This window comes from Aythya ferina (genome assembly GCF_964211825.1).
Source record: "Aythya ferina genome assembly, chromosome: 19".
NCBI lineage: Eukaryota > Metazoa > Chordata > Aves > Anseriformes > Anatidae > Aythya > Aythya ferina.
Genome location: NC_140309.1, coordinates 7,263,680 through 7,290,670, shown reverse-complemented (window position 1 = coordinate 7,290,670; position 26,991 = coordinate 7,263,680). Strand labels below are relative to the sequence as shown.

Genomic DNA, 26,991 nt, shown 5'->3' with positions numbered 1-26,991 from the left:
ATGGGATTTCTTTTTCTTTCATTATTTGCACTTGCCCAAGGCTGTGCAGAGCCCCAACAGACAGTTAATACAATGCATCTTTTAACCAAGTTTCACTTTCTAGAAAAAAATGTTTACAGAAAGCTGCTCTGCAGCGGAGATGCATATTCTGGGTCTGAGGACTGCAGATGGGAGGCTAAGTAGAAAGCTTTCCAGGTAGTCTCTATGCTGACTGATTCTCTGGCATTCAGCAGGCCAAATGGAAAAAAAAATAATCAAACTTAGCAGTTTTCAATAAGAAAGATTTTAAAATGGGACTTCACTTCTTAAGTTTTTACTATGAATAAAAGCACAAGTTTGTCCTAAATACAGCACTATTAAAATGTGTATATGTATTTCTTTTTTTCAAAAAAAATATCTAAAAATGTTCATATCTTTTCTTGCAAGCAAGGAGCAAATGGAAGAAGGTATCAGGCCACACAAATACACATTTAATTCATGTAGTAGATTGGTGGCTCTGGAAATGCAGTATTATATCAAAGGTGCATACTGTTTCAAACACACTGTACATATCATTGGGCAAAAAACAAAGATTCATTGTTTTGTTTGAGACATTTGCAAAGGCATCTTAACCTGCCCAGATGCAGCTAGACAAAAATATCTTGCTCTGACTATATGTAGCCATATCACTAAACATATCTACACAAACATTCGGCTATGTCCACAGGTAAAGACTGAAAGTTTCTGGCCGCACTACAATGCGGAACAAGTGCATCATCTGACCTATTCTGAATATACTTTTATAAATATGTACAAATCAATTACAGGCACTTGAAATGTCTTTGGTTGGAATAAACCAACATTGCAAGATAATGTATTCACAGAGTGTTAAGACCCATTCTGGGTTCAGCAGGCAATGATTACGGTTCTCAGTCATTCTCAGTAAAAGAAGAGGATGGATTATGCTTCTGACAAAACAACCTAAACAAAAGAAAAAGAAAACATTTAATTAAAGCCGAATTCCTAATCCCATAACAGTGATATTACTTATCTCCATGCAGCTGGCATATCTGTCCTTGCCTTTTTCGAAGAACCTTGGAAGTCTAACTTGGAAAGGAAATCAAAGCAAGTCTGAAGGTATTTTGTTCTTAGCATAATCAATTTAAAAACAATACAAAACAGAACAGCTTATGTTACAAAAAATCATTAAGATCAAAGGGTGCCAACATTCATTTCCTACTTCACAATAAATATATTCATATTTAATCCTTCAAGCAAAGTCCGTGTCTCCAATGCATACTGAATAATGACTGTTTCAATACCTTTGTGATTGTTTTTTGTAATTCTAATGGCTGCTAATCAGAATTATGTATCATGTTTTATTCAAAATTTTCAGTCTGTTGCGATGAAAGGTAAATAAAACCATTCGGTGCTATCTAATCAATGCTTCATACAAAATAGTGAGAATAACAACAGAAGTGTGGCAGAAGAGCTGCATTATAGCACTTCCTGAACTGCAATAATCCACTTCTGGAGGAGAGAAATCTAACTGAGGACCTACACAGCACATATATATATTTTGTAGAACCCTTCTTTACTGTACACGATAAAACACCCACATCTCTTTGAAAAAGAATTAAGCCTACATTTCAAGAGATAAGAACTAGTCTGTACTATGTAAAAAAAAAAGGCTTGCTATGTTTTCTTAACAGAGTCAATATTTTGTTATTACTCAAACTCACCTTTTCAGAGCAGAATTCTGTATTGCTTTGCCTCAGTTTGCTTGGTCTGCCTTTAATAACTGCATAGCAGAACATTGTAATCACCATCACAAAAAGAAAGTAACTGGTATGCATGAGATGCAGGTTTATTAGAGAGCGATCATCCTGCACAGAAAATTAAAACCATTTACTGACAATGCACCAATAGTTGACACTTAATATTAGAGCAATAATTACCAGTTCAGCACAGAAATTACTTCATGAATCAACTTTCTCCCCTATTAAAAGATGGCATAGTAATGAAAGGGATTCTTAATTGTGGCACAAAAAGAGCCAAAATGCTCCTCATGTTAAAACTCTGTGCGAGAGATTTCCCATATACAAGAACTACCTTTTGTCAAATGATTTCAGAATATAAAGCTTGGTTATTAAAAACTGTGAGGGCCATAGAGATTACATGAACACCATCGTGCCCACCAGTGATGAAGCATATTCAACTCTGTTTCAGCCCCTGCGCTGAATATAATAAAAAAGCACTAAATCTGACTATTTCGGGACCCATATTCAGTTAAACCACATTCATTCAACATAACGTGTAAAAACACCGGGGCACTTACATCTGGAACTATAACAGTTAGTTTAGGATTTAAAGCGTGGTACACTTTTCCAATTGCTCCTTTGTAACACCAGAAAGGGTTATAATCTTGTGCATATTTTGTATTAGAGTCCCTTGCTGTGGTAAAGATCTTGTACCAAAGTGTGGCATTGCTGTACGTTTCAGGAACGCAATGTGGTGGCTGACTGCAGAAAAACAGAAATAATTAGCACCTTAATTGCCATTCTCCACATTCAGTAAGGTTAACTTTCAGAACCGAGTCAGGCCCAGTCTCCTCAACAGCAGTATAAAACACAGTTTCACAAAACAGCAAAAAAAAAAAAAAAAGTCTTCACCAAAACACTATATAAAAAACATATGATTTCTATATGAACATTAAAATTTAACTGAATTTTGTTGCAGTAAGTCAACACCCCACGGCTTAATTAGAAAAATACTGGTTTTCATATGGCTTCATACAGTCCTGGGAACCTGTCTGATGGTTCTCCAGAGTATACTGAATAGTGTCAGGGAGTCTGGAGGAGACAAAGGGAAACTATTTTGATGAAAGGTCTGCACCTGCTGGGTTTGGTAGCAAAGCAACGTTCAGCTTATGCTCATCTCTTGGCAGGGAAGAGGATAAGATCCTCAGAGTCAAGTCTTTGCTCTCATACAAGGCAGTGAAACTAAATTACAGGGTATCTTTCTTAAATATTCACTGATCCCATAGTTCCTGAGGAAGTTTAAATCACAGGCTGCATGCTGAAAGGCAGGCATGCCTAGAGACAAAACATTCACAGAAAAATCTAGCCTTGCTAAAAGACAGCAGAAGTCTCAAGACAGACAGGGTTTTACGGCAGGGGAAGGAAAGCAGGTACACGATATCCAGTCAACAACAACATTCATCAGATGTGACAACCTCAGAGAAGCAGCTGAGAAATTAATCACCCAACAACCAGTCTACAAAAGAGTCTAAAATGCACTTACACTGTGACAGGAAACACGTTGCTGGCTGCTGTCACAGTCATGCAGGTTGTGAATACGACCTGCTCGCAGTGACCATGAAGAACGCAGTCATCTGAATTCCAGGCAGTCGGCAGGGTGAACGTAATGTTTATCTCCTCGTGGGATTCTCTGCCTTTGAGAAAGAGAGGAGGAAAGAAGAAAAGCTGTTTTCCAATCACAAAAGTAGCCAAGCAACAATCACTAGGATAAGGAAAGCGTGCAATTGATTAAGAAGGCAACATTACCCTGGATCTGTACCTTTGAAGTCACCCAGCATCTTTATTATCAACAGAGAAAGCAGAAAAAGTTTAAAAAACAACAACAAAAAGCACCAGAAAATTTTGAAAATAACAACTGCTGGTCTTTCTAATCTCTCCTGCCCCCAAAAGAAGTGGGATTGATCATCAGGTTCCTTTCAGAAACAAATACCTCCCTATTTATAAATGAATTCATGCATGTTCTGAGAATTTTATTAGAAAGTACAATCACACTTCTTTAGCCTTTCTCCTGCCAAAGACGTTGTTGAACATCTGCTTTTTCTGAAGCTCACATTTCAAATTGGAGATATTTGTGCAGATGAAAAGGTGCTAGCAGATACTGAACTGCAGATTAAGTAGTCTACACTAAATCCACATGGACATATTCGTACTGAAAATAAATCCAGGCTACTTGAAACAGAACCTGCATTTGATAGCACGCAAAGCAGTAACAAAATAATAATATAAAATACAAGAACACAGATTTACAGCTATGGCAAATGTCTCCTTACAGATCTCTGAGGTTCAAGACACCTTCAGACATGATTATAAAATCCAACCCTGGCTAAAAGCTATAATTCCACAAGCTTCTATTATTAACAATCTAATCTCATGTCAAAACTGTCAGGGCAGCCAAATAAGAGGTCTTCATTCCACAGAAATTTAAATCATTTTATTTGTTGCTGTTTTCAGTATTAAAATTTATGTATGCATTTTAACTAAACTTTGTATTTTTTAGGCAATACACTACTTGATCTCTAAAGTATATACGTTAATGCCTTCAAAATGTGAGCAAGTGAAGGGCTCTGTACAGGACTCCACTCACAATAAATCTGCTCTAAGCAAAAGATTCATCTCACCAATAATAAAGTTTTCATTTGAATCTGTAGCTGTCATTCAAATTTATAAAAGTCAAGTCCCGCATACCTGAGAGTCCGATTTGGTGTCCAAAAATTGTGGAACTTAGATGTGTGACGTTGCGGGAATATCCGCCAAATGGTCTGAGTGGGTCCAGTGTCAAAGTGATTGTAACAGAGATGTTTATAGGACCAGAGTCCTCAAGAGTCTGTGGAGACTGTGTAGAAGATCTCGCCTGGCCACTGGTCACGGTACTTTCTGGAGTTGTGGTATCATTGATGAGATGCTTTAGGGTTTCATTCTCAGATATACAGAAGTCCAAATCGTTAAACCTCAGGAGGAAAGTATTCCAGTCCTTCAAACAAACACAACGATTTAGAGCAGATTAGCACGTTAACTTCTGTTGCCACTTGCCTACAGCAGCACAGACCTTGCTATGTACTATCCTGCCTGCAGTTTCAAGCCATTTAACGTAAATTACATGGCTCACGAAGCAAGCACAAACACCACCATGGCTATCTCAACAATGGGACAAGTTGTTTACAAAAGTCTGAAGTGTTCAATCCCAGCCACTGCCTGACCGCTGCTGGGCACAGCAGAAGAATACCCTTCTTGAAACTCCAGAAATATCCTGGCTTGGTCCACCCTCACTGCGCTCAGGGTACGAGCAGTTTCCACCAAGGTTTTCCTCCTTACAGCACGGTAACGCTAGGTAAGAACAGAAGTTTCACAAACAAGCTAGCTGACATCATGGAATAATAATAAAAACTAACAAAAAAAAAAAAAAAGGCTCCTAGCCACGGCAGGGAAAATCCAAGTCAGATGATTTGGCCTCACCCTTAAACTAAAATAAGACTATTCACACATTCACACCAACAGTCACTTTTCCTGTAAAATCAGTGGCAAGTCTGCTGAAAACAATCTCCCATAAGACTCTTGCACCGCCATAAAAAGGTTTTCAAGAGGGAAAAAGGAACTCATTAGCTTTGTGCATGTATTTCAAATCAGTATTCCCACTGTTCAACCTGGGAACTTCTTGTACCGTACCTCTGTCATCTCTGGTGACTTGATCTCCTTGATTTTAAAGAAATAGCCCAGTGTCAGAAAAGCTATTGCCATAGCGCTTACGCTGATCATAAAGACCACAAGCGGAGGTCGGCTGCTGACGTAAACCTTCAGGTTCTCCAACAGGTTTATGTTGAACATTATTCTGATTGTTCACCTGCAAAGAAAGAACATTAGAGCAGAGTGACTGGGCCGTGTGCTGCGGGGTGGGGGCGGTCGATCACAAAAGAGAGAAGTTTGACAATAAAAAAAATGAAATCATATGCGAAAATGAGATTCAATTATACAGCCCTGTGCTGGTCGTTGAACACAGGCTCGGTACGCCTCAAATAAAGCACAAATCAAAACACGCTCGACTTCACCTCCTCAGCTCCAAAGATCACCAACAGACTAAGCAGCGCAGACAACCTCTAGCACAGCCCAATATCGTTGATGAGCAATAATACCAGCCCTTCTCCTTCCCCACTTTCCTAGGCAGAATAGGCTCTGTGACTAATTCCAGCAATATTTGGACGCCTCGAATTGCAGTGCAAATGGAGCTGCAATGCAGCCTACAAAGCGAACTCTACATCTCTGCATATACGATCAAAACCGAGGCTGAAGTCTGAAAACATCACTCTCCCCATCCTTAGCCCCAAATGGGATCCAAGAAGCAGCCTAGGGGCATTTTGGACTTCTGCACTAAGAATCCTGTTGTCAGAAACACCCAATAACAGCACGAGTGGGGAGGAGAAAGCAGCTCCTTTCTTTCTCCAATTTGTGCAGCAGCTAGAGAACTTTTACTGCAGTCTGTAAACAAAAGAGAGGACTCAACATATGCTGAGGAAACATACTGAATCAGTGCTTTTTATCCAAAAAGAGTAGTATTTAGTCTGATTCTTCTGATTGATTTTCCATTTTAATGGCAGGAAGTCTTAAGCTAAGTTCACTGTATCAGCTTCCCCATCTCCTAGTCAAAAGCAAACATTCAAGTGTTAAAGTGCAGCCTTGCAGCACCTCGTTCAGCAGCTCTGCAAGGAGAAAACACAAAGAAAACTTTTTACCTTTGTCTTACCTACAGTCCCGTTGACAAGGCTTTTAACCCCATCTGTAACAGGACAGAAACAGGTCCTAGCTACATGCTGCTCAGCCTCAAAACTCAAAGGAAATGGCAAGCTCCAGGACCAGTATCTACAGGATGTGGCACTGCAGTGGTTAATGTTTGAGCACTCATACTGATCTGATAACCCTTAATTAAGTCAGGGACTCTGCTCCCTGCAGGTCTGTGCGATTCTCATGGACTCTTATTAGAAGCACATGCCATTTACCTCCCAGCTGCAGCGCGGCCCAAGCCCCGGTAAGCCCACGGGTACAGGAGGAGCACAAGCCGTGATCTGATCTACTGATCCAGAAGGGAAGGGGAGAAAGGAACAGGACAAGCTTTCAAGTTGTTGTTTTTTCAGATCCCGCAATGTACATCGATCACAACTTTTGCATACTCATTATTTTACTGGCAGAAATGCTTCAGTTATTCTTGACAGAAGCAATACCAACTAAAGCTGCAAAACTGCTCCAGAGAAGAGAAATTTGGGTCCAGAGAAGAGACCTGAAGCCCTGGGGCAGCAGCAAGACATGGAGCTGTGTGTGCCAGCTCTCCTGGACTCTCCCCACACACCTACTTGCTGTCCTTGATGAGACGGGGCTCGCTCCAGAGCACAAGATCATGTCTTGCGTTTACTTTTTTGTTCTATCAACCGATTCCCATCCACTCTGCAAAGACCAGAAAAGCCAGGAGCTTGTTATCAGCAAAAGCTGATAAAACTGCAAACACCCCCTGCCAAAAGTACGCAGCGAGTCCGAGCGTGAGAAGCACAGTGCCAAGACAGCAGAGAGAAGGAGAAGAGGGGAAAGAGAAGGAGAGAGGTGGTGAGACGAACATGCACCTTACCAGAACTTCTGTCTGCCCAAGAGCAGCCGTAGTACGGCCAAACAAGCCTGCGACGGTGTCAGGAGAGGGCAGGAGAGAGAGGGGAAAGGAGCACCGGTGCCAGTCAGGACCATGCTGGTTTGTTCTGTGCGCCCTGCCTCCTGTCTGGTCACTGGCAGCAAATTTTTTAAACGAGCCCTCGTTAAAAACCCCGAACGCTCCAGCTAAAAACATCAGAGACACATGTTGAGATGGAAATAGATCAAAAGATAACCCAAAAGCAGAGCCGTACGCAGCGTTCCCTTCTGGATTTCCTTGTGAAAATAACAACACAGATGCAGGCTTTATTAGAGCATTTAATCAAAGCTGAACGTCACCCAGAGCATATACAGGTCTGCGAGCCCTTTTTAAAGGGGCTTCCAACAGTTCCATTAGCGCTCTTGTTTACCACAGGGCCTAAAACCAGCCATAAAGCTCGATGTGCTGAGAAGCACGCGTATGAAAAATATTTGGGCTAATATTTTTACGTAAGAGATCACCAGCTTTAAAGTGCCGGGTGCTTAATATGCTCCCATAAGTCACCAGCTTTGAAAGCAATTAGAAAATGCTATAAGCTGCAATTTCCAAAGCGTAACATGCCTTTTGAGCGTTCGTGAGAGAAAAGGGAATGACTGTGGATTTAATACCGGAGCTGACATGAAAACAGCAATTGGACATGGCTAGCGCAAACCAGAAGGAAGAGGAGTATTTCCAAGCTGCTGCCTGGAGAGCTGCCGATTTTATAGGGAACAAAGTGCTCAAACAGCATTAATTATCAAAGAACTCATGAAACGGCTCAGGGCACGTAAAACGTATATTCCTGTGACATTTTAGGGGGCTGGTTAATGGTCCACACCCTCACACTCCTCCCTTCTGCTAAGGCCTGTCAGGAATATACCACGATCGCTGTTTCTCTACCAGCTCTCCTCGTAACTCACAGCTTCCTCTGTGTAAATGAATAACCTACAGGGTACCATTGGAACTTTTATTTCTCTTTCACACAGTTAAGAAAAGAAACGGAATGCTATTACCTCCTGGCAGGTCAGGGAAACAAGATCGGGTTTCTCTTTTTAGCTAAATCAGTAATCTAGAAAAGAGGCCCTAATAGCTGCTGTCTGCCTCGCTCCACGCTGCCCAAGCCTTTTAATGCTTGCGCTATAAAAATATCCACGACCAACCTAACAAGTGGCTGGAGTACAAGAGGAGGAAGGAGAAATGCCAGCTTGGAACAGTGGCTCCAGCTCCAACGTAGCTGCCCGGTGCTGAGGTGTACGCGTCGGGACGACACGGGCAGTTCTGGCTGACAGTGCTCATCAGGAACACGGGACAAGAGCTGCAGAGGTGGCGTGCTTTTAGATCCCTGCAAAACCTGGGATGGTCTGGTACGGAATTAAAAAGATGAAGATGGTGAAGGATGGGAATAGCAGTTAGTGTGTCAGAGTCCCAGGCAAACACAGGCTTGTTTAACCATATAAAAATAAGGAGAAAGTCGTCTGTTCTGCAATCTGGGGGAGTTTTCCACCACGATGGCTCAGGAATGAATACAGCAGCCTCAGGAAAGCAACACTATCAGCTGTTCCTGCCTCGTGTGTGACAGGGGATGAAGAAAAGGTAACTTCTGAAACGGAGCTGTGAGGTTTTCGAGAATAAATTACAAATCAGGAAAATCTTGAAGTCTATTGCAAAGAGCAAAAGGTCGATGAAATGAGTCACAGCAGAAGTATTAAATTCTCTTCTCAGGGCTTAATATCAAAGGAGCTGAATTCATAACAACATCAACAAAAAACATGGTGTACTAACGCAGGTATTAAAAATAAAATTGCAGTTGCCAAAAGGAAAAACTAAACATGATTTTCCAAGAGATTAAAGTAAACATACAACGTAATTTTTATGTCTCTTGCCAAAATGTTGCTATCTTTCCACCAGAAACCTTAAAATCGAGTGATTTCTGTAAAAATATTTCCCCTTCTTTTTACACATACAAGATAGTCGCAGTCCACAGAAGAAAAATATTTGGGGGGCTGAATATTTAAAGCAACAACAACAAAAAACAACACTGAAATGCCTGAAGGAAGAAAAGGGTGGCTGGAACAGAAGGGGTGCAGGCTGGAGCTGACCCATCCCTACGGCACTGCACTGAGACCTCGCATCTTTCCCAAGCTGCATCTTCCTGCACTTCTGAGCATTTTGTCTTCCTTGCGTGCAGTTCCGTGTATTTTTATTAGCAATTATGTTTTCAAAGACACCTCACGCTACCAGTAGCACAATGGGGGTTAGGAAATGGGTCACATCAGGGTTAACCTAAATGAAAATAACATTGCATGCCAGGAAAACGCTCCAACACAAACCAATCGAACTGTGATTTTCCTAGCAAATCACCCATAAGTAACACGCAAACAAAGCCATGGTGTTGATCTCAAACTAAAGCGCCTCTCATTTAAAAGCAGGAAACTGTAGCGGGTACTAAAGATATCCTTAATTAAATATGGCTTTCTTCTCAAGGAACAGAATGTGATCTCTACCACCTAAACTGCCAAAAATAGTAAATACACACATGTAAGTACACTGAAAAATGGTAAAGCAAAATAGATCACAGATGTGTTACCTGTGAAGCTGCCTATTAAAGTTCAGAGTATTCAAAGTGCTCTGTATAAGCCTTAAAAAGACCACTTACTGAGAATGTTTTTATCTCTAATCTGGTATCGCCAAGCTATCAAACAGAACTAGCAAAAGGAACCTCAGCTGATCTGACAGGTGGAAATCAGGCCTCTGCTGGCTTGCATGGCAACACAGTTATCATCTCCCACTTCCTGAACAGGTAAAAATCTCACACATTTTAAAAAGGAAAAAAGAAATCAGTAAAACTTACAATTAAGAAGTGTCTAACCTCGCCAGGAGGCTGCCCCTTTGTGCCCTGAAATGAACTACCCACCGCTACTACACACATTATCAGCAACTTTCACAGGCAGCTTCTTCCAGGAGCTGGGGACAGCTAATCGATGGATTTCCATCTCTGTTGGAATTTCACAATACACTATTTTTAACATAAAATATGCAGTTGGGAGAAAGAAAGCTTTCCCATTAACTCCATAGGAAAAGTTACTTTTCCATACTGATATCTATGGGAAAAAAAAAAAGGAGGTGTCAGCAAATGCAGCTGCTTTAATTCATCTTTCGGGAACCATAACGAGATGCTGCAGGATGCAATCGCACAGCCCCAAATCTCTGCCAGCAGCAGAGGGCACGCAGGGCTAACTCCTGAGGGATGCCAAAATCTCTACCTTGGGCTTGAGAGGAATCCTCCAGGGCAGAGCACTTTTACCAGCCATCTGATCCTCTTCCCCTTCGCCTGTCCTCCAGCGTTACAAAACTAAACGAAGAGACTCATAGTAACTGCCATCAGTCGTCTCAAAGTAGAAAAGCAGCGAGCAAGGCTTGTGGAGGAAGAAAAAAAGTTGACAAAAACATCCCCTAGGATCCTTCAACCCCTGCAGCCAAAATATCACCACAAGGCGCCCAGGCAGAGGTGCGGAGGCCCCCCTGCCTTCAGGGCTGTGCGAGGAGAAGGAGATGTTGAATCAGCTCAGGCCAGTCCGTGGCTCATTCTCTGACCTATTTCATTCTACAAATATGTTTACTGATTAAAAGCAAACAAACGCTTGCCTAGAGTCTGGAAACAGAAAGCACCGAGCACTGTTTCTCGTGAGAAGAAAACAGCCCGGTCCTCTGCCCACACGAAGAGCACAGATGGAAGGCTCTGGACAACACCGAATGAGCCAGAGAGCATCACCTGCTGCAAAGGAGGTTATTTCCTCATATTATCCAGTAACAGAGCCATTTGGGAAGCTGATTATTAACAAAAGTGTGAGAGCCCAGGGACTTACTTGCACAAAGTGTTTTTTTTCCACCTCTCGAAACACTTTTCAAAGCATAATTAAACATTTCAACATCCCCGGGAGCTACAAAAACAGCAAACATTTCAGCTCTCCTACCCATAAAACAAAGGCAAGGAAGGGAAGCAATCTGGTCACGCTTCCAGGAAAGCTGAAGGTTGAAATTAATACTGAATTTCACACCCCCAAGCCCCCGTATGTAACTCTTCTCAAAGTCAGAAAGCAGAATCAAAGGTAGACGAGTTAAAAAATAACAAGGAAAATTTTTAGATTGACTTTTACTCAGCCAAATGTCCGTGTATGCGACATTTCCACGTACTGAGCAGCCCTGCCCAACAAACTTGTGTGTTGGAGTTCAAAACGCCTGCGGTGGATTTACCCCAAGCATGCGGCGTGTCGCGTAATGCTCCTGGGAAGGCAAAGGTAATTTTGTAGATCTTAATTTACAATTTCAAGAAATAAATGCCAAAAGAAACATTGCATAAACGCAAACAAGTTCAAAATACTTTTTAAATGCTAAGAGTTAGAAAAGAAGAAGAACCAGAAGAGTAGAGAAGCCAAGAGCCAAGAAATACCAACGATGTGAAGAAAGCTTTTTCTTTCACCAGTTCAATGAACCCTGAATTCTGACCATTGTTAAAAGCAAAAAAAAAAAAAAAAAAAAAAGATTTAAAATACACCCAGCTGCAAAACAAAAGCAAACCTAACCTGTGCTTGAAAACAGACATTTTGTTGCCAAACTGTAAAAAGGCAGCCCTGCTTGCCAAGTGAGGCTGTGTGATGGGAAAAATATGTTTTCATGTGCAAGAGTTCTGGCTTGGGCATCTTTAAAACCTTCCAGCTTTTAGAAGCCAAAGCCATGACTTACAACATGACATATTCTGCATCACACAGGCTGCAGGATAACGCATATTATATAGTATATTATATGCATAAAATATTATACCGCGTCAAAGTCCTTGAGTCTAAAAAAAAAATACAAAAATAAAAAGCTGTTCCAGTTACTGCTCTTCAGCGTGAGAACTTGGGAGAGGAAGGCAAAATGAAAACGATTCCTTTTTCTAGGGGCTGTCCCCTAGAAGCGGATCCTGTACATTTCCACCAGAAAGCAAATTTAGCCCACCACAGCCACGCGGGCGCAGTTCGCCGCAAGGCTTTGCTCAGGAAGTAATGAAAAGTCTCAGTAACAGCTTAATAATCAGACGCTGGTTTAGCAGCCAGTTTAAGGAGGTTAATCGTTGACTTCATTAAGGCTACACATTAAGGAAGGCGGTACGGGATTCTGCAGGGTAAGTACAGAAAAACGCCAGGAAAAGGCGCTTCAGACGGTCTGTAATGAGAACTGTTGTTTGTAATGAGAACTGTAATGAGACAGAGACCCAGACAGATACACAGCTTGAATCACAAGCAGAAAATGAGTGACAAGGGGAGGAAATGGCAGCTTTAGTGGGAATGGCAAAACAGAGCTCTGCGTGTAGAAGGTAACACTGCCAGGGCAAGAGGAGTAGAAAAAGAGCCAGTGGCCGCTAGTGAAGGAAAGAACACAAACAGCAGCAGAAACACCTGAAAAACCAGGCACCGGCTGAAAAAGCAGAGACCCAGCAGTAACGTTACCACGCCGGTGTACTTCACACCCCTGGTCCAAAGAAATACAACTTCAATTTGCTTAACCCAAACTCGTGGAGGAACAGTCTCCATTTTCCAGATAGGTAATTACCAAACCTCGACATGCCAGGGCATATGCGAGTTCTCCTATAAAACAAAACCTGGCAGTTCTGACTTCTGGGAGCCTGCTTTATTGACAGGTCTGCTGGGAACAGTCTGCTCGAAAATAACAGTCCCAACACCTCCATGCCTTTGGCAAGGGGAAATTTGGGGAAAGCAACGAAATTGTGACACCAAGGGTTTTCGGTAATACTTTCTTATGGGCTCATTTGATAAAGCAGCATTATTTCTACTTTTAAAAAGCACATTTTTAAATAAAAAATAAAGATGATGCTCACAGAAACGCCGCCAGCAAGTGCTTAAGGAGGAAGCTGCACTCCCATGGTACGAAACCCGTCCGGGGGCGATGGAGTCAGCAGCGTCCTGTCTGCTGCCAGGCGCATCCGGCTCACACAAAGGACACCGAGGTCTGGTTGTCACTGCCCTCGGATGCAAGCACTGCTCCGCGCCTTTCTCCTGGCAGAGCACAGAGCCTGTTCTGTGTCATCAGGCGGCGTTTCAAGTCCTTGTCTTTCAAGTGGAAAAGAAGAATCACATTCCTCGGGCCTCGAGCCACTCCTCAGCTCACGGGAAGGAACAAAGCCACCGAGGCCTTAATCCTCTTTGCTGGGACTCAACCTAGGGTCAAAGAGCGTCAGGGCTCTCGGGCACAATTCGGTATTATCTCTGCTCAGTCTGCCAACAGAAGTTGTCCCCCTGTTATGCGGACACCTGCTGACCAGACATTGGATTGCAGCCACCAGCCTCACGGAGCCCAGGGAAGAGGCACAGCTCCCCAGGTGAGCCCAGAGCGGCTCCGCACACCCCACCTGGAAGCAGGAGGCCGGGTGACCGCTGCCTTGACCTTACCTGCTTCTCCAGAGGCATTAATGATTGACCAGAAAAGACGGGCCTGAGGAGGCATTCCCATTTCCCGACCCACCACACACCATAAAACTCCTCTGAAGCCCAGTGAGGCTGTGGAAAGGAACTCTTAATAATTCATAGCCAGAGCCGAGCTTTGTCGACCAGGATCAACTGTGTAATAACGTGGGCAGAGCTAACTATGCAATTACATTTCCCCAGAGAAGACAAGCCCTTAAAAAACAAACAAATGGGAATTAAAATAAACAAAAAAGCCCGTGCAGCCATCAGTCCTGTCCCTCGTCAGGCCCCAATGGCTCCCGGGGTGCCCGTGTCTACGGCTAAGATTTACGGCTTAAATTTAACTTGAGGTACCCAGCAGCCATCTCCTTGCCATGGTGCAGCAGGAATTTTATCCTTAAAGAAAAACAACGCCTTTAGGGAAACCAAGAAGAGAACCAAACAGGGATGTGTAGCGGAGAGGAAAAGGCAACGAAGGAAGCCGTTTTGCAACAGAAATACCGGCCGTGCTACCGGAATTACCCCTTCTTACTATTTTTTCCTGGCACGACAGCAAGCACACAAAGCTGGCGCTAAGATCTAATTAAAAATAAACCCTTGGGGTAAGCAATAGGGCAGAATTAGCGATAAAGCACAGGGGGCACGGCACCACAGGACGCCCCCCAGCCCCCGACCCAGGCCGGGGGCAGCCCCCCAACCTCAGCCCCCCCTCCCCGCGGGCTCAGGGTCCCCGGAGGGGCGCAAACAGCCCAGAAAGACCCCGAGGAGGCTTCAGAGGGGACCCCCACGACCCCCCAGGCCCCGTCCCTGCCTTACCGGCGCCCGGAGGGGTCGGGGTGAGGAAGAAGCGGCCCCCGGGCCGGGCGGGCGGAGGCCCGGAGCTCAGCGGCGGCGGCGGGGCGGGCTCTGCACCATCCTCCTGCCCTGACGGGGGGCTACGGGCCGGGGGAGGCCGCTGCCCGGACACCCGCCTCCTCCTCCTCCTCCTCCTCCTCTTCTTCTTCCTCCTGCTCCTCCTCCTCCTCCTCCTGCCACAGCTTCCGGGGACGCCGCCGTCACCTCTCACCCCCGCCGACGGTGGCGCGGGGGGGACAAGCTTGTGGCGGCGCCGCCACCGCGAGGCCCGGCCCCTTCAGGCCTCCCTCAGCAAGGGGGAGCCCGGCCCGCAGCCCCCCCGAGGGTCGGGGGTCTCCTCCCCGGTCCCCCTCACCTCAGGCCGGCCGGCTTGAGGGTGCTGATGTCTCCCCGCCGCCCCCCAAGGAAGGCGCTGTGCCCCCCGCTGTTTACGCCCCGCTGTCTGCCTCAGGGTGGTGCGGAGGCCCCCCAGGGAGAATTTTGTCCCGTACGGTCAAACGAAAGAGTTGGAAAAGGGAAATTTTATGAGGTCACCGCCGCCACCGGCTCCTGTTTGCCTCAGGTCCCTTAAGGGCGGTGGTGGCGCTTCCTCGCTGCTCGTCGTCCCCCCACCTTGTTCCAAGAAAAAGAATTACACAACCAGTTTAAGGCATCCGCTACCTGCAAGTGTTCAAAACAAAATCCTGAAGCAGTTGACTTGACACAACAAACCAGAACAGTAACATTTCTAACACAAGAGGAGGGGAAGCCTTGCACCCACAGCGGGGTGGTGGGGACACAGGGCCAGGAACTGGGATTGCTCTGTCAGAAGTGAAGGCTGTGGGGACCGTACCCATCTGTACATAAATTCATACAAAAATACCTCCCAGTAAAGAAGAATGAGCCAGGCCTGGCAGTTTATGATAAAGCCATGGGCTGTAAGCTCCTGATAGGAGGTAACAGCAATTCCAGCCCTCCACTGCTACCAAGCTGTTTTATCCACTCATTCCCCTGTAACCCCAGTATTCAGAGCAAGAACGTCTGGGCAGCTTACAGTCAGGGTCTCCACGTTGCAAGCCTACCCAGTTCTGTCTAGCATGAGCAGGACAAGGTAGAAGGAAAATTTGCAGAAGTACTTGCAATAGCTGTGGTACAACTACAGCATTTTTCCTAAGGATGTCCCAGAACTCTCTTAGTTAAGGACCTTTTCTTTCTCCTTGACTGAGGCTTTTGGAAAGCAGGAGGTCGTAGTGTCAGTGCATATTTGGCAAGCCTCTCAGACAGTTGAGGAGAAAAAAGTCTCATACAACATACACCAGTTTTGTACAGGTCTAACAAAAGGATGGTGGCTGGAGATAAGACAAAAGGCCACGACAAAGTGTCAAACCTGTTTGTCCCCTGTTGCAGCCCCTGTAGCATAAGCCTCCAAGGTGCAGTTCTTTGTTAAATGGAATGTTGCTAGTTCTCCCCCCCAGATTTTAAACTTTTTTTTTTTTTTTTTCCCTAATTAAATATCTATACATATCAGCTTCTGTCTTTGTTTCTCTACCTGAATCATAAGATGCCCAGCCACAAGAAAAAAATATATATACCAGAAGATTGGTGAACATTGATAACTGGGTAGAAGAATCAGTTTAATTTCATAACTCTGTTAAGTGAAACAGTACAGTTTAATTAACCAGAACTTGCTCCAAAATAGGTTCTTTACTACAGCAAAATAAATAGGTAGCTCACATGCAAAGTAGTTTACAAGAAATTCTGATTCCTGGTAATAAGACACACAGTCTTCCTTTTCAGTAATACAGAACTAGCAGTGGGCTGTTAGGAAAAAAATAATAAAATCTGATACTGTGACTTACCAAAGCACAACAGCTGTTACTCCAATTCACTTTAAGACAGTATTTCAATTAAACTCTCCTGTTCACTAGTAACTTGTTTATAGCTATTTCATAACTTAGATATTTTTTTTAATCTTAGTGTCTAACCAATCTTAACCTCATCTGTGGGACCAGAGCATCTCATACTACAGTGAGGCCCAGTATCAAGCACCAACCCCACCTGGTACAGCGCTCTAGACAATTCATAATCTATAACTGATGTGGCTCCTTCCAGCTCAGCATCTTCACCTTCTCAGCATACTCAGCACAGTGGCTTGCCCATTCTGAATTTTAAACACTGGAGAGAGATTCTGCAGTTATTACTCTGACAACTGAACTACCTTACTTTTAGGCAAAACTATTTATTGTTTTACCTACAGACGGGTTCATTCACCTAATAAAATATTGACAATGCCTTACAGCAGTCTAGTTACTCAACACCAGAACACAAGTTCCTGGGAGAGGTGCTCCCAGAGTTGTTGCTGCTGCCCAGGCTACACAATGGCTGAGAGCAAAGTGCTCTACTCCTGCTTGCTGACTCTTAGATGGAATATGGAAATCCATCTTACCTGCCTTACAGGGATTTGGAGGATTTGTTTGCCAAAACACTCCTACTTCAGTGGCTTGATAACAAGATGGCATATGAATTGGAGATACTTTAGTTACAAATGCACCAGGCAAGTCATTCTTAAGTACTTAATCACTACAATGATCTTTCTGCAAAGAAAAAGACATTGTTACCTAGACTTGCACTTGAATGACTAAGAATTCTCCCTCCCTAGACACAGAGATACCAGAATCAGTCACAATTATGTTTATATTAATCATTAACAGCATAACAAAACCCAGTGACAAGATTTTGGGGAACTCATTAACAAAGGCATGATGTACACACGTTTATTTAAACATGGCAATTTATACAATAGCTAATTAGCTAATCCCCACCCCCCAACCTGTGTACCTGGATATCAGAATTAGCACCTAGTATTTATAAAACAAAGAAAGACTTTGCAGTATTATTTACTGCAAGCACTGGTCAAATCCTACGTAATTCGGGCAAGTGTCACATGTGTAAATTAAATAATCCAATTTCTTGTGATCATCTGACTAGCTCATTGCCTCACCATATCAGAGGAATTTGGGATAACCGGTTATCTTTGAAACACTAGGAATGCATAGTTTGTACATAGCTGACAAAAAGGAACAAAACACAGTTTTGGTCTGAAATTATTGCAGTGCAAATTTAAAGTATCTGTTTTTAAAGCAGTGGAACATAAAAGAGGTAGGTACTTCCCTCCTTGATGGTAACAACTTAACATTGCAGTTCAAGCTAAATAGCTCTGTGCTAGATATCTCAGGTACACTAACAAGTCAAGGCAGACTGGATTAACTGAGATATTTAAAATGATATAAAACGTTTCACTGGCATAAAAAAAGTTCTATTGCAAGAGGTTACTTTTTGCAGAGTGAGCTCTTAACCCGAAATACACTGATCCAGACTTTTAGCGACATAAAGCTGTGTTTATCTCAACGTTTAATTCTTTAGCAAGATAATTTCTCTTGCTAAAGAGGGTCACTAAAGATCTGAACAGTGATGTTTCATGAAAATAAAGTGCACTTTTCTGCTCAGAGCAACAGCTCATACTTCTGCTAAAAAGCAGTCTCCAATTATATGAACTTATTTATTGACCAGGATTGTTAAAAAATCAATCAAGACCTAGCCCAGTGATGGAAATTACTAGGCAATGCCAGAAAAGCAAGCCCCTTTTGGCACAATTCTTTCTTTACCTCCTTCCCTCCCCCTTTAGTTCCACATGATGCAGTTTTTATTCAACATATTCCCTCCTATTTCTGAAGCCTGGCTCAACATTCTCTTCAAAAGTGGTAGCAGCACTGATGCACACCACTGAAGGCTATCAGGTATACTGACAAAACAGAGAATGTTTACATGAAGAAAAGTCAAGTTTTAGATGGCAATAACTGTGAACTCAAATCATTACAAGAATATCCTCTCTGATTCATCAGCTACACCATCTAGTTTATTGAAACACTAGCAGTGTTCTTGCCTTTATACTGCAATGTGATTTAACCAAAAGGTGCTAATGTGAACACTTCCATATTTCATTTTCACTAATACACGAGATGTCATGCACAACCCAGACATTAGATTTTAAATCTATTTACAATTTTACATATTTTACAATATATATTTCATCTTTACAGCTACAGAATAAATCCAAGCTAACATTGGTATCTTTCAAGTTTCTGCTGGAACTCGAAATCTGTAAGTTAAACTAATTATTAAAAATGTTTAAGTGCATGCCTAGAAGGAAGCTTTCTGGAAATATGTCAATGGACGAGTGTTGCTTAAAAATTACACTGTTTGTGTAGAAAATTTAAATTCATTTCAAAAACTCACAAAAGCCTAATAGAAATCTAATTGACTAAAATAAATACAATTTATTACACCTAACCAAAAAAATGTACCTTTAAAAATGTACTGATTTAAGCTCATCTGATTTTTAGCCTTGAATTTACTTCCCTTTCCAAGAAGGGGATAGTACTAGGTGAGAATAATGACACTCTTCAAAGTTAACACTTTTAATTATCCTGCATAAACCTGAGGCTGCAGTGGTGGGGGCAGCTTGTCATTTTCCACGTTTTCAGAGTCAATAGCTGCTAAGGCTTGATTTTTTGGCTTAATTTCTAATGGATATTTCTCAACAATATCTTGGACTTCCTTTGCAACTCCATCAGTCCAATCTATCAGGTCTTTCTCAAGCTTCTTGGCTTCACTGACAATTCTTTCCTGTCTCTCATTCAACTGAGACAGGAGATCTAAGTTTTTATACATTTGCTTAACACCCAGGCACACATCAGGTGACCAGCTGTCAGATTCTTGCTTCTTCGGGGATGTCTGACCAGTCATAAAACGATCAAAATCCTCTTGGCTTAGATTTAAAGACTGAGCATCCAGTTTTTCAATGAAGGCCACAGCGCAGCACTATGAACAAAACAAAGTCAGCATCATCACAAGCTACAGACTGGAACTTGTATGTTATTTATTTATTTATTTATTACTGTGTAATAATTTATTTATTTATTACTGGTGTAACTGCTGTTACACCAGTAAAACTGTTAGACCAAAACCCAATTATTTTGTGTCTAAACAGATCATTCATAAAGAGCTTTTCAGGAAGCTAGCTATATCAGACAGTTCACATGCATCTCTCTCCTCCCAAAATTTGAATAACTCAAAAACACAGAATGATACCGGAAGATACAGTTTCAGCTGAACTATTCTGACTTGGTGGATAACATTTAATCATGTGATCGGCTGAGATATGGTATGCTCTCTTCATTTCATGAAAGAAGCAATGTTGAGATGCCCATCTTACCTCATGGATGCTCTCCTCCTACTGACAAGAATTTTTAACATCCCAAGCATCTCATTCAAGTATATGTTTTCCTCAAGACTTGCTTTAAGATGTAATGCAGAGAAGCCAAGTTCATAATTATAATATAAACAAACACTTTTAAAAGTCTCTTTTCCTCCACTCATTCGTGACAATTCTGCAGTCCTTTCAAGAGGGAAACTCTCATGGGCTTATACAGGGAATTCTGCATCTGTAACAACTGCACTGCCCAAGCCCAGGATTTTAGGAATAAAAAGTATCATCTCCTCACAGAATAAAAGTATGCCTAAATCTCTGCATCAGACAGTGCAATAAAGGGTTCCATCTTGTGAGGAGCAAAACACTCTCTGGTTTGGAAAGCAGAGAAAAAAAGAAAGAAGAGATACATAGCAAAAGAGCTTGCTGTACCCTAAATAACCTTTAGCACTATTTGAAGAGTTGTTTTAATTTTCTTTCTACAATGTTATACCATGTTTGCATTTACTGGAAATTCTGGTATCTAAGTGAAAGATACTGTTGGTGTGTAAAGTGTCAACACTGTTCCTGCACTTACCAGATTGGTAAAATAGTAGCCATCTTCTCCTGTCATTAACCTGCTTGGATTACAGAATCGTGTTATATACTGGATGTTGGACTGTAGACGGGGTGGGTTTCCCTTCAAAACAATATATATAAGTGTTGGAAGAAAGTCATCAGCAGAAGCTGGTTCATTTTTTGTGATCTTTATAGCATTAAAGATGTGCTTGCTGCACTTGGTGATGCATGCTAATTTATCACGAGGCACACGCTTTGAATCCATCTCAATAATATCTGTAAGATAGAAAAGTTCTCAAATCATTAAAGCCACAGAAACAGCCACCTGAACAAGACAAGGTGGACACAATACTAAAAATGCATTATTTTCTATCTTGTGGTGCTTGATGTTCCATTAAAGTACCTGCTTATTCAGCCTTTTCCTGGTTCGGTCCAAGCATCTCAAATAAGTTAGGTAAGACTAAGCACTTCACTGATAGTAGTTATTCCTGCTTCACAGATGACAAACTAGCTCAATACGACAAAGACTACTGCAAATGTAAAAGTCTGAACAGCAGATAATAATTTCTCCAAATAGGAGATCTGAAATTTAAAACTGTAAATGTAAACTTCATCAATCACAAACCTGTAATTGCTTTTACAACCATATCAGACACTTCTGGAATTTCTTCATTGACAGGAACACACAGCATTTGTGGAGTTACCCAGTGCAAAGCCCTATGACAAGAAAAAACATTAAACCATTCCATGCCAGTAACATTCAGATGTTGGAAGCAAGCTTTTTCTTGAATTCAATGCACAATGAGCGCTTTGTGTGAGGCACTAGAACATTTATAAGCCAGTTTATTCCACTGAAGTAATTTACTATTTCCAGAAAAAACGTATTTTCCTTTTTTTGCTTTAACTTAACAAAAGCACACCAATTTATTTTGCTAGTGAAGTAGACCTTTCGTTATTAATCTTATTCATTCCTTCTATTTATTAAAATAAAATGCTTTTAAAACTTTTTGTTTAGAAAGCCTGCCAATTTTTTGTGCACAGCAACAGACTTTTAACATGCTTGACTCAGAGCCCTTTCACAGGACTGTGGATTACTCAGCTGTTTTTCTTTGAAAGGCTTACCTGATTCTCTTCTGGACGGCGAGATCCTTCTTCTCATCATCAGTTGTTTCAGGACAAAATACGTATTTATACTGTCGAGTCATAATGTATTTTTCAATCTGATCCATTGCTTTCTCAACTTTTTCAGGGGGCACTGAAAGGTACAAATTCCCCACACCCAACACAGTAAACATAGTCTTCATAGACTGCTTAGAAGATTTAATACAGTTTGGTTCTAATGTCACCAAAACAGCAGCATTGACTCAAGGCAACTCTCATAAACATTCTTGAGTTGCTAAGGAGCTGATATACTTGGAGTATTTTCACTCTTTACAGCAGAAGCAAAAATATAATGGTAAGAACACTGTAATGATGTACCAAGGTAGGTACATGCACTGGCTCCCAATGAAGCACGTTCATTTAGCATGCAAATTAGGTTCACCTGTTTGTAGCTTACAAGAATATTTCTTGAAAAACAGTCTGAGAATAAATCCAATGAGGTCCTCAAAGTCCTCTGTGCCTGTTTATCTCTCTAAAAAAATCCTTAAGTGTGTTTAAGATGTGCCACTTACATACCAGACACAGAAAGGCAGTCTGCAACAGAAGCACTCCCCTCTCATTGGCTTTTTGAGTATTAGCAGTGTGATAACACTATAATAATACTGCTAATTGGCTTGAGGCTACACATTCAACCTCAGTTTTAAACGAATAACATTGAATTTAAAACAGGAAATGAAAACATCTGAACCATCTTAATTTCTTTAAAGTTTAAAGAAAACCTGCAAAAACAAATAATTTAGATTGTAAAACTTTGCAGAAATGGTGCTGCTGGGAATAGTGCAGCGATACTACCGGACTAGAATCTGTTAACACCATCTCTGAGAGGTGGGTAGGAATGCTTTACTTTTACTTGAAAATGCAAGAAGCTTTATCCTCAAAACATTACTTTTTTTCTAGCACTAGGATAAGAGGAAGAAGAACACGATACTTTTCCAGCGTGTCTGTAATTTCTCTGCTACATTTTGATAGAAGTCCTGGGCACATTCAGATTGCTCCTCAATACTTAAGTCCTGCAACAGAAAATTGATTTAAGCGTGCATGTGTGGAAGAAATGGCAAAAATGCCTTTGATGGCAAGTGTCCAGCTGCAATAACAGTCTAAGAATGCAAATATATCCTCCTTAGAGATGTTTATGTTGGCTACATTATATTCAAAAATATGAAAAACCAAGACTAGCTCCTTAACATATGAAAGATTTATGGTTCTTCGCTGAACAGCTGTGTATTAGCAATGGAACCAGACAGATGCACCGTCATTTTCCCCAGCCACATCTCTGAGTAACAGTGAGAAGACAATGTAGACTGTTTAAGTAGAATGCCTGTTCCCAATTTTGTCTCTTTTTAATTATGATATTCAGTATACCAAAAAAAAACACAACAGGAATGTAAATTACAAATCTGAAAGAGTATCTATGAAGTAAACACATCTAATAATACAGTTACTATGAACATATTCACATCATTCGTGAAATAACATTGTCTTTTGGGCATTAACTAATTGAGCTAACGAAGAACAGAATGTATGTTTGAAAGATTAAAGTTAACTATACTTAAGTCACTTTACACCACTGAATGGCAGCATAAAACCATCACTTAAAAAAAAAAAAAAAAAAGATGAGAGAACTTAGTTTCTGTTCTCTAAGGCCAAAACCAAGACAGCTCAAACATGTAGTCTCAGCTCTGACAGCAGCAGTGCTGCATTTTACACCTGGTTTATAAGTAGTAGCAAATTTTAAGTTTTGAGAAAGACTACTTTGACTAGCACAAACTGTCAAGGAACCAGTTAACTAAGAACAACTTTAATGTTTGTAGCTAATAATTATTTTCACACCCTACGCTCAGAATAGATCAGTTTTAAAAGAAAAGAAACAAAAATCCAAGATGTTTTCAAAGTGGAATGCACGTAAGGTTCCATCAGAACTCCCTTTCAATTTCCAGTCCAAGTTGAGGATATCATTTGAACAGCTGCATATTAAACAGGAAGGGGGATAAAAAGTTGTACTGCCTTACTTAAACCATAGGTGGCACTAAAGATACATTAATCTTTCAAGAGCAATTAAGCTTTTATGTTGAGAAATTGAATATATCCCATGTTCCCTATAAAAAAAGTAGTCAAGTCACCCTCTTTCCCCAGAGGGCATCAACCTGCACATCTCCCTTTCTATCTTTGTACCGTTTTATCTATCTAAATCTTTTTATCTATCTAAGATATTAAGCTATCTAAAAACTGAATATGTAATATAGAACTACTTCCCAAAATCATGTTTATCAAAAAGATTGCTTGTTCAATAGGCATTTTATCTTTCAGAACTAATTTCTCTGAGATGCAAAAGAAAGTTCTCTCAAGATACCTGAGATACTGAAGTTTGAGTTTTGCAGCATATACCATAGCAAACCTACAAACAGTAATGCATTCATCTTCAATTTGACTAAGCACACCAGCTGAAAACTCCTGTATGCATTGCTTAAAAAACTGCTGGAAGAAGTGCAGCACTTTTTCCATCTCTCATCAATTTCCCCAGTTTAAGTAAAAGACATGCAAATCACTTACCCTTTTATGATTCATTGTGTCCAAAAATAATTTACATTGCTTATAGATATCTTGTCCTGATTTATGATATGTCTTGAGAAATTCTATGAATTCCTTGTATACTCGATCTGTCTCGATGCTAGCCTGCCTGTTTATAGAAGGGCTGGGAGACTTGGATTCTTGGATCTCTGCTGGGAAAGTTTGGACACATCAGATTAGCCTTTTCACACTGGTGTATGAATTCAAGAAACATTTACGACTTCAAATTTTTCCCCCTTATCTTGCAGATGAAAAAGCAGTCTATTTCTTAGCAATGAAATATTGGATATTATTAAATGGAACAATTAAATACTTAGTTTCCTAGAGAAGTGAAACACTTAGAGCCACATACCCCATTTATAGTACCGGTCTTTGTATATTAGCAAATTACTGTAACGTTTGTTTGCCTTCAGACTTCTCACATTTCCATTCCTAGGTAAAATCCTTCCATATGAGATCAAGGTTTGCCGATGGGACTCCACAGCAGCTTAAGCTAATGGTGTGGTCCCATTTCCATCGTCCCTCACTTCTACATTCCTGTTCCTGCACTGCCACCAACACAAGCATTTATTCAACTGGCTCATGACCTAGTTCAGGGAATAGCAACTCTAGGTTCCTAGTCAGAAACAAGTCTTTCTTATGGGGTTTTCAGCTGGATTAGCTCCCCAGACTGGCTTACTGAAAAGGTCACAGGAGCACCAGCAGCAGCACAAAACAAGGAAAAGGAGCATAAGGTTGGTGAGAACACAGCAGCCCCTCTGGCTAGGCAGTTGGTGCCACAGGGTCACACCTGCAGCGTAAATGAGAACTCGGCCATTTGTGTTTCAGCAAAAGCAGAAGCATTGCATCTGCTCAAGAAAGAACCCACTTGGCCCTTGAGAAGGGAGGAGGTATACAGAGTGCACCCAGCACTGGTTGCAAGTTTATACAGCTGCAACCACAGGGCTATCCATCCCACAAGCACATCTGATTTTCCAAGATATACGCTGGAAGTTAACTGTACTGATCCAATACCTTCCCTATCAAAGTTTAGTTCACCCACCTTTCAATTTGCCAGCCAACACTGTTCAAAATGAAGGATTGAATAGAGATGATGTACATGAATATGATGAAAAGCAAGCAGCAAAGAAACAGAAAACATGAAAATATTCAAAATCAAAAGGGTACAAACATATCTTGCAACCTGAAAATACTAACATGCACAAGAGCTCCTTGTTTCAAGGAGCACACAGGCAGAACTCTCACATAAGCAAAAAAGAGTTAGTATATTTAAGTTGATGTGTTTAATTTGGACTCAAAGTAGCTTTTTTTTTTTCAATTTTTTTTGTTATTTGTTTTTAAAGAGACACAGCACTATAGTGAATTCAGAGCTGTACGATCCAGTGACTAACACAAACAGATCATTTGACCAAAGCACAAGGCTTGTTAATGCCTCTAGGCTTCAGCATAACCTTCTCTGGATAACGATTTGGTTCCATTAGACCATTTCTGCTATTTAAGTTATACGAATGTACAGCTACAACTGTAGCAACAAAGATAAAAAGTGCAAATCGACCTCCATTCCAGTTATACTAGAACACTTTCAGAAGGAATTTCCTTCAGTCTTCTTTACACCTAAGATTCAAAGCACAAGTACAGCATTCAAGCTGAAGGGGCAAGAATTACTGTTGACTTTTGTCACATTTAATACTAAGTAATCAGTAAGTAGAGAGCATAATTTCAAAATCATAAAACGAAGAAAGCAGGATAACATTCAAAAGGGTAGAATTATCATTTTTTTCCCCTACAATTAGTGTTTTTATTTCAAAGAACTACTGAAGATTTATTTAAATTTCAACATTGATCTCACTATATCATAAAGAACTGCGTTCTGCTATTTCAGCTCAATGAGTATGGATATGAACTTTTTAGTTGCAGATTTAAAAGAGGTTTTAGATACTAGAGATACAGACAATTGATGCAAATTTGCTGCTAATGTAGGTATTAAAAAACTGAATGTTAGAATGACCTGAGTCACACCAAGAACATCAGGTAGTCACTCAAACACAGCAACTTCACTGATTTGTGTTGAAATCCTTTTTAAGGAAACTGAATCTGTACAATATGCACTGAGCATTAAAGTCTGCAGGAACAAATGTAGCTTCAGCAACAAAACGGTTTCAGCTTTTTCACGTGCTCTAAAAGAATCAAGTCTTAACTACAAAGAAGCTGATTGCAGGAAAGAAATTCCATTTGAACAAGAGAACCTACTAGATGCTAAAATTAAAAGTACAGGAAGAATTAAGAAAGGATCATCTCTTATAAAGAATAAGCAGTATCCATATTAAAATCTTTCTCAAGGCATTCTACTGAGATGCTAGTTGTCACAGCAGAACATTAGCACTCCAGTGAGTCACTATGGTTGTGCCATGGTCGAGGATCTGAGTCCAAGCAAAGAATACAAAGTAAGCCCTATCGTTAGCTCTGCTACACACGTGCATTCATACTCTTCGTATAATTTGCAAAATAAAGACATGATACATCTGCAAATTTCTTTAGTAAGTAGACCATGTCTGAACTGCAAACAGCATAGGATAAGATCCTAAAGCTGTTTGCATCAGCGGTTTTGGAGTCTTTTGGGTTTAAATAAAACCAGCGTGCCTGTCTTCTCTTGATATGAAATTGTCTTCTTAATATAACAAACATCCGGAGATG

General features: G+C 41.2%; 2 protein-coding genes across 14 annotated transcripts in view; both read right to left on the bottom strand.

Annotated features, from left to right (window-relative positions):
* Positions 1–297: 297 nt before the first annotated feature.
* TMEM248 (transmembrane protein 248) lies at positions 298–14,904 on the bottom strand. Of its 2 annotated transcripts, none has more exons than XM_084493151.1 (7): positions 14,724–14,904; positions 5,463–5,637; positions 4,485–4,770; positions 3,283–3,433; positions 2,318–2,501; positions 1,722–1,865; positions 298–960 (listed from the first exon to the last, which is right to left on the bottom strand). In XM_084493151.1, exons 2-7 carry the CDS (start codon positions 5,619–5,621, stop codon positions 940–942), a joined length of 945 nt encoding a protein of 314 aa, XP_084349277.1. In that variant the 5' UTR covers positions 5,622–5,637; positions 14,724–14,904; the 3' UTR covers positions 298–939. The 2 variants fall into 2 exon arrangements, with proteins under 2 accessions (XP_084349277.1, XP_084349278.1); XM_084493152.1 differs by lacking the exon at positions 14,724–14,904 and adding an exon at positions 13,322–13,555.
* A 1,450-nt stretch (positions 14,905–16,354) lies between these two features.
* RABGEF1 (RAB guanine nucleotide exchange factor 1) overlaps positions 16,355–26,991 on the bottom strand; it is a 25,120-nt gene continuing 14,483 nt past the window's right edge. For 5 of the 12 annotated variants that reach the window (XM_084493135.1, XM_084493139.1, XM_084493137.1 and 2 more), the window contains exons 5-11: positions 25,340–25,360; positions 24,280–24,446; positions 22,658–22,739; positions 21,691–21,823; positions 21,194–21,285; positions 20,588–20,844; positions 16,355–19,622 (exon numbers count right to left, since the gene is read on the bottom strand). In XM_084493135.1, the coding sequence (XP_084349261.1) occupies positions 19,224–19,622; positions 20,588–20,844; positions 21,194–21,285; positions 21,691–21,823; positions 22,658–22,739; positions 24,280–24,446; positions 25,340–25,360 (1,151 nt within the window). In that variant the 3' untranslated portion in view covers positions 16,355–19,223. Of the gene's footprint in view, positions 19,623–20,587; positions 20,845–21,193; positions 21,286–21,690; positions 21,824–22,657; positions 22,740–24,279; positions 24,450–25,339; positions 25,361–26,991 lie in introns of all 12 variants that reach the window. The other 7 variants (XM_084493136.1, XM_084493141.1, XM_084493143.1 and 4 more) reach the window with 2 other exon arrangements.